Consider the following 19,426-nt stretch of genomic DNA (forward strand, 5'->3'; position numbering starts at 1 on the left):
TGTTCTTTTTTTAGACCGAAAATGGGGAACTGTCTTTGCAAGTACCAAACACCACACACAGACTGAAACACCGTCACACACACATTTCTCTCACTGTGAAGATTGAACTCATTTTAGATTGTCTGTGGATTGTGGTTGAACTTGCACTGTACTGCAAACTCACCCACATAAGTGCTCCCAGTTGCTTTGCAAGACAAAATACTGTAAGAGTCAAAACAATGGGCTTCATTCAAGAAACATTATTTGTTCTTGTTAGTGCCTGAGCCAACTGAATCCCACATCAAAGCTGAAGTGGTAACCTTATAATCAAAACCACAGTTTGCAAAAACACCAACACTGAGACAGAAAACTGATTTTATTCCATCAATCACACATTTACAAAAAGTATATCCCATTTTATATACACATATGTACAGTAAAATATAAACACAAACCGTATTACTAACTGTGGATTCATTCCTACGGTAACTGAAAACAGGCATTGTAACGAAACATATCTTACATATGTTAACTCTGCTGGGGTGCCTTAGTGCAAATTGCGCGCAAATACAATGTAGGTACAGTATCATATTTGTCCGTGCTGTGTTCTTCCTGGTTACATCCATTCGTTTAACTCTGAGGCAAGATGTCCAGCGATTATTTAGGACATTAGACTATGGCAAAAGGATACTTCTCCTTATGTAGGTTTGTTTTTAATCATAATTTGTAGTGAGATATGGCTTGGTTAGGCTTCTTTTCATACCACCTTTAACTGACACAATCACTAAACAGTTAATGTAAAGGCAAGCCAACTGGTAGACACCGATGGTATTTGAACATAGCTTAAAAGCATCACCGCTAACTCAACGTCATCCTACATCAGATCACTTCACCTCTGATCCCATCAGATACCAGACAGAGGCCGACGACAAGAACCGATCATGGTGGTCGGATCTTCCAGGGAAGAGTTCAGACTGTGTCTGTGGAGGACACGGTCCTCAGCCACGCGTGGAGAGGTGCGGTGGGACCTAGTGGCGGCCTGTGGGGGGAGCGTCCCCTAGCCTGACGCTGCCCAGGAAGGTAGTGTGGTTGGTCATGCTGACAAGCGTGTCCTCGTACACCATGCGTACGGAGATCCTCTGGCCGGCACGCAGCACGCTCACGCCTGCCGTGTAGCACGTATTGAACTTCCTCTGGCCTGTCTCGATGCTGCAGGTGCAGCGCAGGAACGGGGCGGTGTCCACCATGACCTCGTAGCTGGCAATGTCTGTGAAGTTGAGGTAGTACACCTGGGGGAGAGGGAAGGAGGAATGAGGATGTCAAGTAAAGACAATTAAAAGACAAGGGATACACAGAGGAAAAGGTTTAAGAGAAAAGATGAGTGGCCATTACTATGGTTCCACGTGGTTGGTGTTTTCTTAGAGATATATACTGAGCTGGAGAGGAAGAGATGGGGTCCAGCGCTCTACAAAGTCTAGTCACGGTTGTTTACAACTTGGCCTTGTATGACATGTTTTTGTGTGTCAAGGCGTTGGACTTGGGTCAACAATTTCAGTTCATGATTATCCAATGGTATTATGACAATGCAAATGGCAGGTCGTTTCAGGATTGGTTTTCCCTCAGAACCTTCCCACACAATTTTACCGTTACAGAATTTGCAGATAACTTTTTGTTCTGTTAAACAGAGCCATCTAGAGCTGTGGTACAGTAACAAACACATTTCACTGTATAAAGGACTTTCAATAATTAATCATATTTAATACTCCTTAAAATGCAAAACATATCTAGGTGAAGACTGTCTCCAGCACCTGTAGTCTTTTTAGTCATTCTCTTTTGAACTGATACTACAGTTTGCTTTACAACGTGACCAGAATCTGCTCCTAATACTCTGGTATGATATGGAATACTAGCTAGTAGGGTTCAAAAGTCTGACACCACATTGAACCAAAGAGGAACTGAAGTATGAAAAGCCAAGCATTCTATCATCCCAAGAAGCTCTTTGGAACATTGACAGATCGTGCTGGGATAAAATGGGTCATTGGATTTTGCACAAGCTTGTGGAGTCCATGCCAGCTCAAGTGCACACTGTCATTCAAGCAAAACAGGAGGACAAAATACAAATGTATTCAAAAATTCAGTTTATTGCTCAAATTGTTAAGCTAACAGTATCGTTTGGAATGGGAAAATTATGCAGTGTTAAGTGGTCTCAGTCTTTTGGACCCTACTGTGTAAATACACCATAGATAGTTAGATTAGATGGGATTAGATAGTTTGATGGGTATAGATCAAAAGACGGAAACAGAGAGATGGCTTTGTAGAAGAGTTAGGTCAGGGACCGTACTCACTTCTACCTGACTATAGATGAAGTAGACTCCATCCAGCAGAACCTCCAGCTGCCCGGAGCGAGAGTGCATCTTGAAAACTCGGTGGTGGATTGACACCATCTTCCAGTTCCTCAGCACCCCCTCAGAAAGATCTGCACCAGGAGAGGGGGTAGGATATAGGGAGAGTGTGTGTGTGTGTGTGTGTGTGTGTGTGTGAGAGTGAAGGAGTGATGGGGGAGAGAAAGTGAGAGGCAAGCCTACTGAAGTAAGGAATTATCTGGAAAAGGAGTGGCAGATAAGAGGGAGAGACGACACATGAAGGCAGAGGGAACAAAAAGACAGTTGACAGCACAGTGGTAAGTGCACAGTGGTAAAGAAGCACTTCCTACCTTCCCTGACTTGTATGGTGGTCTCTTGTCCTTGGAGGTGTACAACTGCTGGCTGAGAGAGGCACAGAGACAAAGACAAGAGCTGAAGTAACCCCTGGGCAGTGTTACATGTACAAAATCTACATTACTACAATACAGCTTCCTATGTTCTGTGTTGTAATGTCTGGGATGTATTTGTTCAGTGCTGCTATGCAATGTACCTGGAACTCCTTGGTTTTGGCTTTCTCTGCCACCCCTGTAAGAGACACATCAGTCATCAAACACAAAAACATTGGCAGAGAATGAAGGGGAGACCACACACCTGAGACACTACAATATGTCAAACATCCTCACACCATAACCGACATCATACCTGACAATCACCATGTTACACATTCTCATATTGCCCAAACCCGGGGTGAAAGCTCGCCCTTCTGTGGGTCTCACTCGTCTGCCGTTTTCTGCTCGCACTCTTCTGGCTGACTGTCTGCATGTACTCGCAGTTTGACAACTGGGGGGTCTAGCCCCAGACTACAAAGGGGTCCAGCCCCAGACTAAAGAGGGGTCCAGCCCCAGACTACAAAGGGGTCCAGCCCCAGACTAAAGAGGGGTCCAGCCCCAGACTACAAAGAGGTCCAGCCCCAGACTACAGAGGGTTCCAGACCCAGAGTACTGGGGGGTACTGGGGGACCAGATCCAGAGTCCTGAGGGTACAGTCTGGCATACCTGCGGGTCCTTGCAGTCCAGGGGGACCCTGGAGCCCAGGGGGGCCGGGCGGTCCGGAGGGGCCAACAGCATTGCTGCCTGGGATGCCAGGGATGCCAGGTATCCCTGGAGGGCCCTGGGGGCCGGGGGGGCCAGGGAGACCAGGGGGGCCCTGGGCACCTGGAGACCTCTTTCTTCCTGCAAAGGAAACACAGTAGGACACAGTCAAAAGATCTGTTCAATTTATTGATCTCGGCTCAATCTATGTGGAAGGAAATGAGACCAGACTACACGTTCTGCCATGGTGCATTCAATCCTTCTTCCTTGCTGTAAATACTGATTAACATCGAAGATAAGAGAAGTGCCATTTGTAATCCAAGTATTATCAATCAGCATGACTCAGATTCTATCTTCAACTTATCATATTACTCCAAGTGGTATAATCAGAGCAAGGACATACAGGGTGGTGAAGAACTAAAGCTGACAGACATTCTCAATTAGTGGTACCTTTTTTCCTTTCTTTTCTCCTGCCATTGGGCTCTGAAAAAGAAGGAAAAACAGACTGATTAGGAATGAAAAATAGGTTTTAGCCCGGGCATACTGAACACAAGCTAAAATAACAAATCCTAATGCCTTGGAGAGTCCAGTGGAGGTACGTGTGTGTGTGTGTCAGTCAGTCTGCGGTATCTTCCAGTGTAGTAATTTGTAAGTGTGGTTTGGGTCTTCACAGAATGAGAGCCTTAAGCATTCACAGGCAGTGGAACTGGAGAAGATCATTAGAGAGATACTCTATCCTGCCAAGACCCTCTCTTCGGAATTAAACCCAGATGGGGAATGCAGATGAAAGTGTGTGTGTGTATTAAATAGTGTTTTTTGTGTGTGTGCATGAACATTGGTAAGGCATCACCATCAATGCTTGAAAGATGCATGCATTTTCATGGGCTGTGTGCGTGCATGTGTGCAGTGGAAGAATTCCTGTCAAACAGCCGTTTCTCTTAGGCCATGTTTACTATGTCATTAGAACTACAAAGGCCATTTAACCTTCACCCCCCACAGTGACATTCCACTATCAGACATATGGCCGGCGCGTCTACCCTGCCTAAATCCCTGAAATGCATCTCCTAACAAGCAGCGGACCAGCAGTATGAGGAATCGGGTGTGCCCCCCCGCAGCACACACACACGCATATCTTAGGCCGACATTACAAAGTCTTTGTGTAGTGCAACAGACCTGGGAGTCATTAGTGTTTAGAGGCTCAAGATTTTTACAGATGTGTTTTCTTTTTTTGGGAGGGGGGGGGGCTAAGGTTTACCCCCAAAATCTTAATTTAAGCACAATCACTGCACTGCTCTCTCAAGTGTTCAATGTCACGCCACAGCTTCCAGAACGTCATCAGGATGCACTTGCTGCACACACACAGTACTTCAAAGGCACAACGCCAGGGTTTTTTTGTTGCCTACTTCGCATTCTAAACAAAAAATAATAATTCCTACATATTGACCAGATGGCTGAGCTTGCGATCGCTATGAATGAAATACCTTAAGGTCTCACAGCTGACATCTGGATGTCTCTCTCTCTCTCTCTCTCTCTCTCTCTCTCTCTTAATGAACACCCTTTTGGAATGGTTGGTGAAAGCCCAACCAAGGTCATCCCAGAAAGCAGTGCAGCTCAGGAACCTCTGGACCAGAACACAGCACTCTGACGACTCCTGAATTATTCACCGGGAGAGGGGGGAGTCAACACCAGCCTCTCTGTCTGGCTCAAATCCTCCATTTTCCTTGTTTGCCATCCAAGTCCTAATCAGTCCCATTCTCTTCGGTCCCTACCCCTATAAACGGCTGTGTTTTGTGGAGCTGCTGCTCTTAAATACGCATTTAAAAAAATAAAATACATTTGATCCCACAAATGTGAGAAACCATCAACAGGCTGTTTGCAAAACACTACATTTAAGTACCATAAATCCACCGTAAACCTGATGTTAGCATCTGTGACATCCCTTTGAATTAGCCAGCGAGTTCAAGGAACTCAATGCCCTGGCAGAAACTGCAGGAGATTCAAATCACGTCTTTTGTTAGCTACTAAGCGCATGCAGATGGATGGATTAGGCTCATCGATATACGTTGCCTGTAATAACTCTGTTATCCATCAATAGCATGAGCACAAACAGAGTCATGCTCCATCTGGGTGGAATAGGACCACACGTGGGTAAAGATAGCTGGGTGAGCTAAAGGGCTGTACCTGACTCAGGCGTTTTTTTGGGACTCCGTTTGGTCCTGTGGGTGAAGCTCGTTCCCGTCTCCGAGATATGATAGTGGTCACCGGGGCGCTGTAGGAAGGGCTCCTGCTGAGGAACAATAGAACAGAAACGTTGCTAGCGAGATGTACGATACAAACTGTACATTTAGCTATTGTAGGTTTTGTTCTACAGTACAATGGACCAGTCAGAAGGTGGTGGTGTGTGTGTCTGTGTGTGGGGGGGGGGGGGGCAGGTTAATGAAAGTCTTCGCTGAAATTACTACAAAAATTAAGATATGGAATGATAACGAAACATGACAGTGTAACCTGTCGGCCTGTGTCAATGAGTCAAATCAGGACCAACTGGATGAATCATTACCCAAAGCTCTACACGTCTTCATCTTCCCTGTGTGCGTGTGAGAGGGCTGCGCGTCTGTAAATCATCCTGTAACCCTAGTCCCCGCCGTCTGTGTCCCTGGCAGAGGAGACGGTCACCTGGGGACAGGTGCTCGGAGCCTCACCTTGCGCACACAAAGGGCCGACACGAAGGGTGTCTGACATGAGAGCGCTCCCTATTCAAAAGACACCTGGTTTTAGCGCCATTCAAAAACGGCATGAATGAGAGGATAAATGGCTTCAACAACAAGACAGGCCGGCCAGCCGCATCATCTATGAGGGTGACTGAGGGGACAAACGGCATGCCTGCTCATGTGACCTGACCTACATGCGCCCTGCGATCTTTCTGGGTTTTCGTAACCTGGAGGCTGATGAACCAATCGGAACACTTCAAAACCCCGCTGACAGCATTCCAGAAGCGGATCACCCTTGGATTTGGGGTTCTGGCTTATAAACCCCAGTTCCATGTTCCAGATTGTTGCATCTATCTTGGAAACGAGAAAGAGAGAATAAAGAAAAAGAGAGCGTGTGTGACAGGGAGACAAACTCTGCCATTACACAACAAGACCACCCAAAAGCTCTTCTTTTTTGTTGAGTCTGACAGTGTGAAGAGAACGTTCTCAGGCAACACTTTGGTGTTGGGGTGAGTAATGATCAGGGGAGCAGACCGGAGGGGGACTATGGATGGACCCAAATAGACGGACTCTTATTGGGCATCTGCTTTGCGTTAGTCTGCCTGGGGTCTCCCAAACAATGACACGTGCACAGGCAGACCCTTGGCATGGTCAGCCAGTGTGATATTACAAACCATACATCATAGGTAAATATAAGTCTAGTGTATTTGGAGGATTTCAACCTGCCACCCCCACCATCCACACACACACACACAGTCCATAACGGAACTGTCATGGCCGGAATAAGAACGTTTTTAGACAGACAGGCGGAAAAGATGTGGTTCTGTGTGGAGAGATGGACAGGATGGAATCAGAACCACTGTGAAAACCGTTTTTTAGGTGGACCAGCCCCAGCTCTGGTTCAGATCCTCGCTCTACCTCAACTCAGATGTGGCGCCCCGCCGGCGAGGGATGAGTTGGATCATGTCGAACACCCTTCGGCCATGTTGGGCCAAGCTGACAACAGTGAGTCGACATCACTGACCGGCCGCCAGCCAGCCAGGGATGACCTCACAAGACCAGGAATGCCTGGCCGATGGCAAAGACTGTATGCTTGAACGGTTCGCCGCTACACAGGCCTCCAGATGTCAAAGCGAGCACAGACGGCTGTTCATTTGGTCTGCAGGTGCCTCCAATCAACATCACGGCTCCAGCTGTTGGCTTGTGTGTGTGTGTGTGTGTGTGTGTAGAAAGGGGAAGGTCGTCCCTCAAAGGATTTTGGGTGCACAGTCAAACATGTGGCTTTACATTTTCCTCTGTTCTGACAGCCAAACATGATCCGAAAAGCCAATTTCAGAGCCTAAGATTAAGCACGGCACAGATGAAAAAGAATATAGGAAAAAACACAAATCTGCTAGGCCTCAGCTGCAACCTAACTGCGGAGCTTTATAGTTCAACAACACATTACAAACACTAGCAAGTTAAAAGTTTAGCTGGGGGGTTTTTCCTACGTGATTTAGGCCTAACAGCCCCTGTGCCCTGAATGCCCTCCAAGGGCATGCCGAGTTACAGTAAATCTTCACAGAGACACCGCAGTATGCAAGTGCCAAATACCAACGACAGTTTTTTCAACGACCGGAGAATAAAGAAGAGAAAAAAAAGAAAACAATTAATTAGGCAGCCTTTAAATCTTCAAAGCCAAACGTGTCTCGAAGCTAACAAGTGTGGCTGACAGGGCCCGCATGCCACATGCTGCCGTTCCCCCAGCTATGTCAACTGCGGTGAGCGTAATCACGGTTGTTTAACCCAGGCATCTGGAGAGGGCCAGCGTAGCAGGATGCCTGTATCTACAGCTGGGTCTTTCAGGACCATGGCCCTCCTTCACCTCACAGAGTCTTAGAACCATCTGGACTAGGTGGCAGGCTCTCTCGCGCTCTGAGAATATCTCACCACAAACACACACCTCTTGTGTGTGAGGTGGTTGTGTAGGGGAAGTAGGCTGTGGCACGTTAACATAGCAAGTCCCCTCTGCCAGAGGCAGAACAAACCTTGAGACCGGGGAAGAGGAGTTGTAGGTGGAACTGAATCGCAGCAACAGAAAAAGGTCATTAGGTCAATGTGAGACTATAGGAGATAGAAAACTGGAAATCTGTGTTGGGATGAGGAAGGTCTCTCATAGAATCCTAGGCAAGACTGAATCTGTAATCAGGCCTTTTCCCTGAAGTGCCCCATAAACACAAAAACAATACACAAAAAAAGGTTAAGCAGGTAGGCTAACATTTGATCAGCGCCAGTCTGTGTGACAGAGTGAGAATAAACAATCCATCAGCCCAGGGGAAGAGAACCCCCCCCCCCCCAACTATTCTAATAAAGCCACCTCAGCCCTCCGGCGTTACACCTGCTGGTGATCTATCCCTACACCTGTTCTCCCACCAATTCCATACACATATCCCTTACTTTGCATCTTTCTTTATTGCCTTTGGTGTATATTTTTTTATTAATCTTTAATCATATTTTTTTTTTTTTTTTTTTACGACTGTAAACCTGCTATTTATCTTGGGGATCAATAAAGTACCTTCCTACCTACCTACTCTCCTTCACACACACACACACACACACACACTTCTGCTCTCTCCATTCCACTTCCTTTGTACCCTAACCAGTAGGTTGTAACAGTACAGTAAACCTACTGTAGGCTACATTCTTCTCTTCGCCATCACCATCAGCTGCCCCGCTTTCTGAGCCTTCTACGTTCTAGCTCTAGTACTCAAACTGTCTCATTTACTTACCCCAACCACGCTCAAGAGACAATCATAAGGGTACAGTCATTACAGCTGCGAGTAGCAAAAAAAAACTTTATTTTACACGTCTGCCTGGTTGCTATGGTCGATTTCAGATCAATGTTTACCTCTGGACCCTCTGCGCCGTCGCCGGTGTGAGCTTGTTGACCGTGAGACAACACTGGGCTAGCCACTTCTGTTCCATCTAGTTTCAACGCAGCGTCCCGCTTCTGGAGAGAAATCTCCCGTTTCACTTCAAATCGGAGATCTAGGTAACAGATGAGGGTGATCCCGTGCAAGGAAAGCGAGAGCACGAAGAACGCCAGGAACAGCGCGCCGTTGCCTCTGCTGTTGCGATTGCATTTCTGGTTACACGTGCATGAAGGTGGTTGGGGCAATACTTTGTCCGGGAAATCGTCTTTCAAACCATCACATGCCATTGTCACAAAGAAAGCCAGATGGTTACATTTATCTCGGCATAATCAGGTCGTATGTCGTGTCGGTTCTACGTCTAATCATTACCCAGATCAGTCCAACTGTATGGACGAGATACAGATGGAAGACGGTGAGAACTGTGTGCATCCGTAGTAACAATAAAAAGTCCGGGTCCGAAGAAACGCCTCTGTCTATTGTGATTGGTTCCCACTTAAATCGTGACTCCCCCACGAAGGCCTCCACTCCCCCACCTGTTGAGTTGGGGAAGGACAGTAGAGCTTTCCTCGTTTCGTATATCACACTCGTCTACACCTTTTTCCTTTAAAATAAAAGTAAGAAATAAAATAAAAATACTATACTAAATAGTATTTAATGGTAAAGCAGGCAAATTAGAGCACACACAGAAGTTATTTTATTCGAGTTTTACAACTTGTCCGCTTCACGACTGGGAAGCCACAATTACATTGTAAATATAGTAATATTTTTTTTATTTGTTTCGTTTACAATAACTTGATTGTGTACATAATTGCATGAGACACGGTTGTGACACGTTATAACCAAGTTATTTGTGCAGGTAGTTGAGGATCAGCTTTAAGTCCTTAGTTGAATTTCCTATTTTTGTGCATCGTATCGTGTATATTACTGTAATATTAATGCCTTGTTGGTGGTCTGCTGTTTCAAATCGTAATTGAGTTCTAGTGCTCGGGTGTTTTAGCGACATCTGTTGGGCAAATTTCATTATTATATTCGTGCAATAATTACAAAATTACTCAATATTAAAAAACCTTCCACAATAATTTACCAAATGCACACCAAGTCTTTGCTCATTTACAACACGAAGGCACATCTGGGGGCAGGAATCACTTGACAAAGATATATAAATCTTGGTGTGATTTGCCTGGGTGAATAAACAGGTGCGAATCTAGGCTCCCACTTTTTTTTTTTTTTTTTCCACCTAAATGAAACCTATTATTTTTCCTGTGGTCCAGCAAAATTAGGGGGGGGGGGGGGGCTGAAAGAAAAATAAAACAATATTCGTTTTTTTATATGGGCTGATGAATCTTTGGGGGGGGGGGGGGGGGCTGAAAGAAAAATAAAACAATATTCGTTTTTTTATATGGGCTGATGAATCTTGGGGGGGGGGGGGGGCTCCAGCCCCCTCCAGCCAAAATAGGGCTAGATACGCCCATGTGAATAAAGATTCAAGAAAAAGTAGTTTCACCACATTGAGTTTGACATCTTTCCCTTTCTGTTCAAAGTAAACCTTGACTCTTTCCTCTCAGATGCAGGTCTTTGATCAGTGAGGCAGGGATCCAGAGGAAGCTGTTCTAAGGCCGTGTCCCTCCCCAGGACAAGAGTGATGAAGCCAGGCTAGTCAGGACCTGAGACCCTGCCTGCCTGGATCTCTTTCTCAGGCAGATTGTTTTGACAGCTTCCATAGCCTTTTGTTTAATCTCTATTATTCAGCTGGTTTGTTTAGGATATCAGAGAGATAGCTTTCTAGACTCCCATATAACAGTGAGATAATTAAACTACTCACTAACTGACAAGCTCTCAAGATCTGACAAGATCTAAGAGTTCTGAACTGACATTGAGTCATTACAGCTTTATTTGATATTTTCTGCCCTTGGGCAGTATATCTCAGCATTGATGTTGTCCTTGACTACCTGCTTCTGAGCATTTCATGATGTCTCTGTTTCTCTTTCTCTCCCCCCTCTTCTTCTATCCTCTATCTTTCTTTCTGTACCCAGCAATTTTTCTGTCCTCTGTTTATCTTTCTCTCCGCCACTTCCATCCTCTGTCCCCGAGCAGCTGCAGATGTTATTCTTCCCTGTAGCCACCAGAAGGCAGTATTGGCATGCCAAAAACAAACACTTCATCGGACAACCTTTCAATGGAAAGAAAAATGCAAGATAGATACAAAGAGTCAGTGTAGTTGCCCAACTGTGAACCAATTTTGGTCTCTTTAATCTCTACGCATGCTTAGATTCTTGTATTTTTGGGGGCAGAATTCTCTATAATTTGATGACACGCTACACTGCAGGTTTGGAGCTCTGAGTGAAGTCACAGGCTAGGCTATAATCTCACCAAGAACACTGCTTCTTGACGATCTCTATAGTTAGAATGTGAAAGAGTCAAACCCAAGGAAGTCACACATAGAAAGTAAGTCACCCTCTTGAGGCCTATGTGGCCAAGGGCTCAACCTAAGCGTGTTAGTCACACTCTTCATCCAAGCAGCAAACACAATGACTTGGAAGCAGACAGATTATAATGGAGGCATGGAATAGTCAGCCACACATCTCCTCTCTCACTTCTCATACATTTTGCATTATGTTTATGTGCTGCATTCCGTGCTTTTGTTTTGTTTTCTTCAGTTGGGTGCTGTAAATGATCAAAGTTGGCCCCCTGGCTGTCTGCTCTATCGAGTCCTGTTTGATCGGTTGAGGATTTGCTTTTGTTTATGTTTGCGAGAGAAGAGGTCAGATAGCTTTGAGCCAACGACCCGAATGAACAAATCTATAGTGAGTCAGCTAGTTTTCTTCAACTGTTACTGTCTCGCAGTTAGACCCCAGCATTCGTCAGATAGTTAAAGCTCAAACATTGTGGTGATGATGGTTGGGGATAAACAAAGACCAGAGGTGTCATATCTATCAGGTTCTGCCCTAGGCTTTACTGTAGCGGTCATGAATAGCGGGTGAGTAGAGTCCAAACATCCTGGTCCACCCTGGTTCTGCAAATGCCTTCATCCCAAACCAATAATGTCACCTGCTTTGAGCCCTGCAGGTTATCTACATGCTTACACAGGGAGCTTGGTTTAAAGTGGCATCCTTGTCTTGTTCTCTGTTGGGATCTCTGAAGAGACTATCTGTGGGAATCGAGACAATGTGATGTGTCCTTATGTAAAGAACTGGAGCAAGGTGACTGTCCTATACTCTTGTCTGTCATATTCTGTGAAAGTAGTCCTGGAGGCTGTGGCACCAGTTAGCAGAGCTCTGCTGTATACTGTGTTCTGATCTCCCACAGACTTCTTGTGTAAATGAAAGCACGTCCTCTCCCCTGACTATGATGAATTCAATGCTACTGTGTGGGTCTGTCTTAAGAGTTCTTATCGAGATTGAAGTGCTTCCTCCTCCCCCGCTCTCTCTTTTCATCTCTTTCCTTCTCTTTGTCCTTCTCTTTCTCTCTCATCCTCCATCTCCTTTTCCCTTTCCCTCTCTTTTCTCACTGTGTTAAGAGCAATGCTCTTTGGGGTACCAAACACTCTGGTTGATCTTAATTGGTTTTTACGTCCTCACAGAATTGGTTCTATTTGCAGACTTTTTACAGCCCAAATTTTCTTTCTCTCCTTCTTCCGCCTCACAAAGGCCCACCAATAGCATGCCTGGGTCTGATAATGAAGCGAGCCAGCTATCTGAAGGTTGTGATGCTGCTCACTGGTGGGAAGGGGTTGGTTACTGAGTGAGTTTGTTGTTGTTGAGAGTTCATCATGGTAGCTAACTCCTCTAGCTACTGTCTTTCCTCTCCTCTAACTGCTGCCTAATCTCTCTCTGGGAAAGTTCTGAGGTTTGCCGTCTCAACAGACTCTACCGGGGAATACCTTGCATCTTCCTGATAGTAGAGTTGTGTTAACAACAAGACATGCTCTTGATCTCATCTGTGTTCTGTGTTTAAGGGGTGTCATTATTATAGTATTTTATTACGTTTATTAGAAGATTGTGTCTGTCTGTGTGTGTCTGTGTATTTGTGTGTGTGTGTTCTACCCAGCAGCTTGGCAGTAGTCCACTGTGGACTGGCCTGCCTGTTACAGCACTGCCCCATCAGCTCAGACATGGCTCTGTAATTGTATTTATTAATGAACCGACACATCTGACACACACACGCACACACAAACACACGCTGTAAAACTGGGGCCTCCAGAGAGAAGAACACCAGTGCTGGTGTGTCAACTCTATCATGTAGAAATTAAAACAATCCATACCTGTGTTCATTAAAAGATTATAACTACGAGTTACAGAGGGGTAACTCTACCAAAGGCTGTTGTATTGCATGTGTGTATGTGTGTGTAATGCCCCATCATTCACCAAATGTGCTGATCTGGTGCACAACATCTCCTGGTCTCTATCTCTCTCTCTTTCACACACACACACACACACACACACACACACACACACACACACACACACACACACACACACACACACACACACATTTTCAAACAAACATCATTGTCTTAACCACCAGTAGGATACGTTTATGGGACCACAGAGGAACCAGTGAGATGACACCAGCTACTTGTGTGTCTGTGTGTTCTCCCAGCAGTGATTTAATGCGTGGAGAAGCAGCAGGATTTTATGAGTCATAATATGAACCAGCCTACTGCTTTACGACTCCACTCTTCGCAGGATGCCTTGCTGTAGCAAGATACTTTCCCCACAGATCACTTTCTGGACACTTACACCTGGGAAGTTGAATGTTCTTTCTTTCCCGGTCCCAGTTGATATTGTCAGGAGTGGCACAAAATGCAGTAGTAGGTTGTTTGACAAAGCGTCAAAAAAACATTTTCTCTTGATGAGATCGCATGCAAGGATTTGTAATCCTCACCAATATGGGATATGTACCTTGGTCAGATGTCCTTGATAATGGGAAATGTTTATGTGATTTTAGTCAGTATTAGAATGCCCCCTCTCACCCTGGTTAAAAACGGCAGGGGATGAGAAGGACTTGTTAGCACCACAGGGTGACACTTGACTCGCACCTGGAAAAGTGAATTAGTTAGCTACTGAAGTAAGTGTGTGTGTGTGTTCAGGTATGTGTGTGTAGGCTGTAGAGTGCTGTGCATATTTAATGAGGTTTTTAATGAACTGGTGTCCTCCTGCAGCAGATTGCTGTGTCAGGGTATAGTCTGCGTTTTAAGTGCCTCTGAATTAGTGATGATATTTGGAAGGATAATGAGATAGGGAAAAGGAGAGAAGAGAGGGATGACACAGTGAGGAGGAGGAAAGGAGGAGGAGAGGCCATCAGCAGAAAAGTCTTGAGAGAAAGTGGCAGCAGGGAGTCTTGGTGTAGACAGAGACAGAGAGAGAGACAGAGAGAGAGAGAGAGAGAGAGAGAGAGAGAGAGAGAGAGAGAGGGGGGAGATAAAGAGGGTAGAAATGTGACCATGTGGAGAGCATGTGTGATAGTGATGCTTTTTGAAGGTTTAGGGGCCACTGGAGGGTCAATGCATGTATAGTGTTTGAAAGTTTTAATGGCTTTTTAAAGTGGATGGGGGTGGTCTGTCATTAAAAAAGAGGTGGGTCTGTAGTTTTTCAAAGAGATGTGTCAGAAACAATCCCAAATCAAAGGCACTGGTTTTGGGATGTCATTATGGGAGGTAAATAAAGGTAGTGCTGTGACAGCCCTGGGTGGCTATTATGGACTATGGAGGTGTGCCTCGTGTTGTCAGTGAGAGCTGCAGTGCTGCGGTAGACAGATGCTCTGTTCAGTCAGGCGGAATTGAGGCAGAGGAGGTCTCTAGACTTGACAGGGTCGAGGAAGGAGAAATATGGAGACAACACACACACACAGCGTTCCTTACTTTCATATTGTGATAGTGTCCCTTCTTGGCATTTTAAAAGTAAAAATTCAGTCATTCAGAGCCAGAAGCCAGACGTTTCTGGATTTCTACACTTCAGTAGCTACCTCAACAAGATGAAAATAAAAGCAGCGGTGGTTTCTCCGTTGAGTCTCTGAGTGTGATAAAGATCTGTGTTGTGAGGGACCTGCCTGACAGTACCCTCTCAATGGTGCATTAAAGCCCAGCTGTGTGTGGGGGGGAGTATCTTAAGGTGTGTGTGTTTGCGGTTAAACGTCCATGTCGATCTTTATTACCTGGCCATGAATCATGAGCCTTCATTACAGCCTGCTCATTGTGATCTGAAGGTTAAGCAAACCAATTAGACAGACAACCACACACACATACGCTGCAACAACCACCTAACCCCCATGTCTGGCATTTTAAACAGGGCCGCCTTGTGGCATGGGCGTAGGGGGCGAGAGAAGGTAAGCAGAGGGAGAGCGAAGGGAAGACAGTCAGAAAGACTGAAGAAGATCAGCAGAGAGAGTGAGGGGGTGTCAGAAACAGAGGGATACGGAGCGAGAGAAAGCGAGAGAGAAGGAGAAAAAGAGAGGGAGGAAGAGAGAGAAAAGAACAGAGAGACTCAAATAGAGAGTGTCCCCATTAAAATAAATGACACTGTCATGGTTGAGAGAGCCCTGTTCTAGCTGGTGGAAGCTCCTGTGCCTAACGCTCTCTGGCTGTCAGCTGCAGGAATCAGTAGTTTGAACATTCCCTACTTTCCTTTCCCTTCTATGACTGACTCTCTCCTTCCCTTCTTCACTTTCATTCCATCCCTCTGCTTCCTCTTTTCCTACTCCCTTCACTCCTCCCTCCCTCTTATTCCTTGTAACTCTGGATCTCTCCTCCACTAGACTACAGTTTGCCACTGACTGTGAACAGCTGTGTGAGACAAAAGTAATATTTTGTGTGTGTGCTGTACCTTTGACTGTGTAAGGTGACAGTTCCGGGTTGCCAGATCTCAGAGCTTTAGACACAGTCATCCCTCCCCATGTTCTTTCATTACAACTTTGTGTAAATGGCCTGTCTTCTTAACTCGCTTGTGTGTGTCTAAAATCTAATAAGCGTGCTAGAAGACCAATGACAAGCTCTTCTGGGAGGTTTGTGGAGACTAACATCCTTATGTCTTCTCTAGTTCCTGGTAGAAAAAGACTTAAAAGCCTGTCAGGCAGCCGATATAGTTGATAGAGTCCTGTTAGGTAGCAGAGCGAGAGAGATGTTAGGTATGAGAGAGAGAGAATTGATAAGAGGCATGTTAGGTAGGACAAAGAGAGAGTTGATAGAAGTATGTTAGGTAGGAGAGAGAAAGATTTGATGAGAGGCATGTTAGGTAGAACAAAGAGTAAGATGATAGAAGTATGTTAGGTAGAAGAAAGAATTGATGAGAGGCATGTTATGTAGGACAGAGAGAGAGTTGATAGAAGTATGTTAGGTAGGAGAGGGAGAGATGCCTGTTAGGTTACAGAGAGAGATGCTTGATGGGCTTTTGGATCAGATCAATGATCTCTAAAGGTCCATACCTGAGTTTGTAAGTACCCGAGGGAGGGTGCTTAAACTGGCTTCTTGTATTTTGAGCGTACTCATACAGTAGAACTCCACAAAAGCCTGTGAGACTATAGAGAAAATGTAAGGGTCTCTCCTTGTGGAGGTACATGTGAATAATGTTTTGTGGGGAACGATAGAAGGAGGGAATAAAAGAGATAACTGCCAGTGACTTTTAAAAAGGGGAGAGAGGAAAAAAGAGAAAAAGAGAGAGAGAAGGGAGAGTGGAGGGAGGATGAGAGAGCTGACGTTGGCTGGCTCTCTAAATTGTCATATTAGCATTTCACAGAGAATAGCAGAGGAATCAGCTGCAGCGCGAGGACAAAAAAAGGGTTGCATCAGCACTCTCTGCCTGGCTGTCTGTCTTTCTGCCTGTCCCTGTCTGCTTGGTCATTAGTCAGTCAGTCAGTCGTTCGGAAAGCTCTAGAAACCGCATAAGAACAATCACAATCTCCTTCTAGTCTCCTGCCTGCCTTGCCCTGCACTGTTCCACATCAGTGTATATCTGTACATGTATATGTACACTTCTGTGTTTGATGTGTGTTTATACATTTGGGTTTTTTTTCTAAGTCCTGTGTCCTCCTGGTTGGGTGAAGTCAAGTCAGTTTGTTATCCAGCCCATCCCCCCGGGCACGGGGCTGGGCCTCTGCATTCCTAGCCAGACCAGCTCCAACACCACTGCTGCCCCTACTGCAGAGTTAAACCCCTCACTGCCTCTCTTTCTCTTTCACGCTCTCTTTCTCTTTATATATATATCCAATTAGTAGTCTGCAGTGATTTTATGTCACCTATTGGTATGGCCTAAGCTCATTTTGAACCTCGACGGAAAGGTTCCATGAAACGTTCCAGGTTTTCCAAAGGGAAAACCAAACAAGGCAAATATGGTTAAGTCAAGCCAATACCATGCAGTGGAAGAGCACCATCACTCTCTCATGCAAGCTCTCTCTCTCTCTCTCTCTCTCTCTCTCTCTCTCTCTCTCTCTCTCTCTCTCTCTCTCTCTCTCTCTCTCTCTCTCTCTCTGTCTCTCTCTGTCTCTCTCTGCCACACACGCTCTCTCTCTAGGCAGAATGGCTATTTCTCCCTCTCAAGTCTGATGGAAACGGTTCTCTTTTTGTGAACCCTTTTCAGAGGCCCTTTTCGTTGGCAGAGCTAGTTACCTGGCCCACTCAGCAAATTCCATACAGCCCATACTCCACACTGGCAGCCCTGTTTGGCACCAGGCCCAAGCCTGTCTTGCCTGGCCTGGCCTTCAACACCTTCAAATGGGCCACAATCTGAATCCCACCTGCAGGTGTCAGCAGCACCTTTGTGGTTGTGGGTTCTATTGAAACTGGTTCTGACTGGTTCATTGTGCCATGGGTTCTATTAAAGCTGGTTCCGACTGGTTCATTGTGCTGTGTTACGTCACTCTGTGTTGTGTCCTGGACTGCTCCAGGGCTGGGGAAAGCCATTTGTGTGTCACAGCCATTTGAAATTAGTGAAGAGTGTTGCTTGAGTGTTCGTGTTTGATAAGATTTTGTCCCAGCTGACCTTTTTATCTCTGTACCCCTTCTTTCTCTCTCTCTTTCTCTCCCACCCTTTCTCTTTCTCACACACAGACATACACTTCTTTAACAGGAATGTTTGATCTCTGTAACCCTGTTTGCTTCCCTGTGGAAACTCAACCTCTATCCAAACTACCAATTTTGCTGTCTTGTCCCTCTGCAGAGAAACTCAAATTCAAATGATCAAAAAGTTTAAGTTCTCATTCCACTGGTTCTGTGTGATTCAAACGTGAAGTGTATGTCAAGTTTGGTTTGACCCGGTTTCTAGACCCTGTAACTTAGCTGACCTAGGCTGACCTGGTCTGACTTGGGCCAGCAATCACTCACTGTCCTGATAATTCTCTTATCAGTCTCATTAATTTACCTCTCTGACCTCACCTCCCCTCCACGGCCCACTTGTCTCACCCTCTGCCACCCTGTCTAACCTGCTGTCTCACACACACACACACACACACACACACATGCACGCACACACACAGCAGAGCTTCCTGTGACGTGGGTCCAGATGTGAAGTGATGTGCTTTCTTAGTGTCAGTTTGTCTTCTCATTGCTCATCTGTCTGCAGTGTCTCGTTGCAGATGGTGCTGGAAACACATACATACACACACACATTCCCATCACGCCCCTGAGCCTCCTCAAACCCACCAGCCGGCTATACAGGCCGCCGTCTTTCACTTTGAATCCATGAATGACTGAAATTAAGTCGTTTCTGAGCATCGTTCTCCACACGTAGGAGCATCTCCTATCTCACAGTCTATCAGAGGACATGTGGACGGGTGGAAGCTCCTTCGTACCCCCGGCACACCAGGGGGGCGCTATCAAGCCTCATTTGACTTGTTTTCTCAGCACAAGCAGCTCATTACAATCAGCTGGGCTGAGTCAGAGACAGGGCTCCCAGAGAGCAAGTGCAGCCCTGCAGTTTAACCACACACATGCGCACATCCACACACACATACGTTACAACGTGTCGGCATGCACGCTCACACACACACATGGACACACACACATTGACACACACACACTGACACAACCCCTTTGCTCACAGCACTAAAAAGACACTGACGATGATTGCATGATTTATGCATGAGATTCATGTGGCAACTTAAAACCGCTCCCTCAGAAACGGAAATTAGTGTTTTTATCTTCTGAACTCAAGTAGTTTGTTTAAGATGATTTATATGGCGCAGTGCTCTTAAAGCTTAAATATGCTGGGAAGTGGATAACTGTTGACTGTATGAGCAAATACTGTTTGTTTTCGTTTGAACAAGTTGTTTTATAATTGTTAATACAATACAAGATCATATCTTGCAAACTGTCATATGCTTTTCTTGCTATTCAGTTACTGTGTCTCAGCTTGACTTGTGGTCACAAGCTACGTGAGTGCCAC

General features: G+C 45.6%; 1 protein-coding gene across 3 annotated transcripts; it reads right to left on the minus strand.

The window, feature by feature from the left end:
- Positions 1-337: 337 nt before the first annotated feature.
- Positions 338-9,518, minus strand: LOC146302844 (ectodysplasin-A-like). Of its 3 annotated transcripts, none has more exons than XM_084697313.1 (8): positions 9,029-9,518; positions 5,615-5,717; positions 3,884-3,916; positions 3,398-3,574; positions 2,893-2,927; positions 2,693-2,744; positions 2,325-2,455; positions 338-1,268 (listed from the first exon to the last, which is right to left on the minus strand). In XM_084697313.1, the coding sequence occupies exons 1-8, from the start codon at positions 9,338-9,340 to the stop codon at positions 1,008-1,010; spliced, it is 1,104 nt and encodes a 367-aa protein (XP_084553439.1). In that variant the 5' UTR covers positions 9,341-9,518; the 3' UTR covers positions 338-1,007. The 3 variants fall into 3 exon arrangements, with proteins under 3 accessions (XP_084553439.1, XP_084553440.1, XP_084553438.1); XM_084697314.1 differs by having other exon boundaries at positions 2,331-2,455; positions 5,615-5,720; XM_084697312.1 differs by having other exon boundaries at positions 5,615-5,720.
- Between the last annotated feature and the right edge of the window lie 9,908 nt (positions 9,519-19,426).

This window comes from Hypomesus nipponensis, chromosome 1, assembly GCF_054491055.1.
Source record: "Hypomesus nipponensis isolate SF chromosome 1, ASM5449105v1, whole genome shotgun sequence".
NCBI lineage: Eukaryota > Metazoa > Chordata > Actinopteri > Osmeriformes > Osmeridae > Hypomesus > Hypomesus nipponensis.

Excerpts from the sequence above, each read along its gene's own strand:
- LOC146302844 (XM_084697312.1), bottom strand. The coding sequence starts at position 9,340 with ATGGCATGTGATGGTTTGAAAGACGATTTCCCGGACAAAGTATTGCCC. Across the intron at positions 5,721-9,028 it reads ACGGCGCAGAGGGTCCAGAG|CAGGAGCCCTTCCTACAGCG; the intron begins GTAAACATTGAT and ends ATTGTTCCTCAG. Across the intron at positions 3,575-3,883 it reads GAGAAAAGAAAGGAAAAAAG|GAAGAAAGAGGTCTCCAGGT; the intron begins GTACCACTAATT and ends TTTCCTTTGCAG.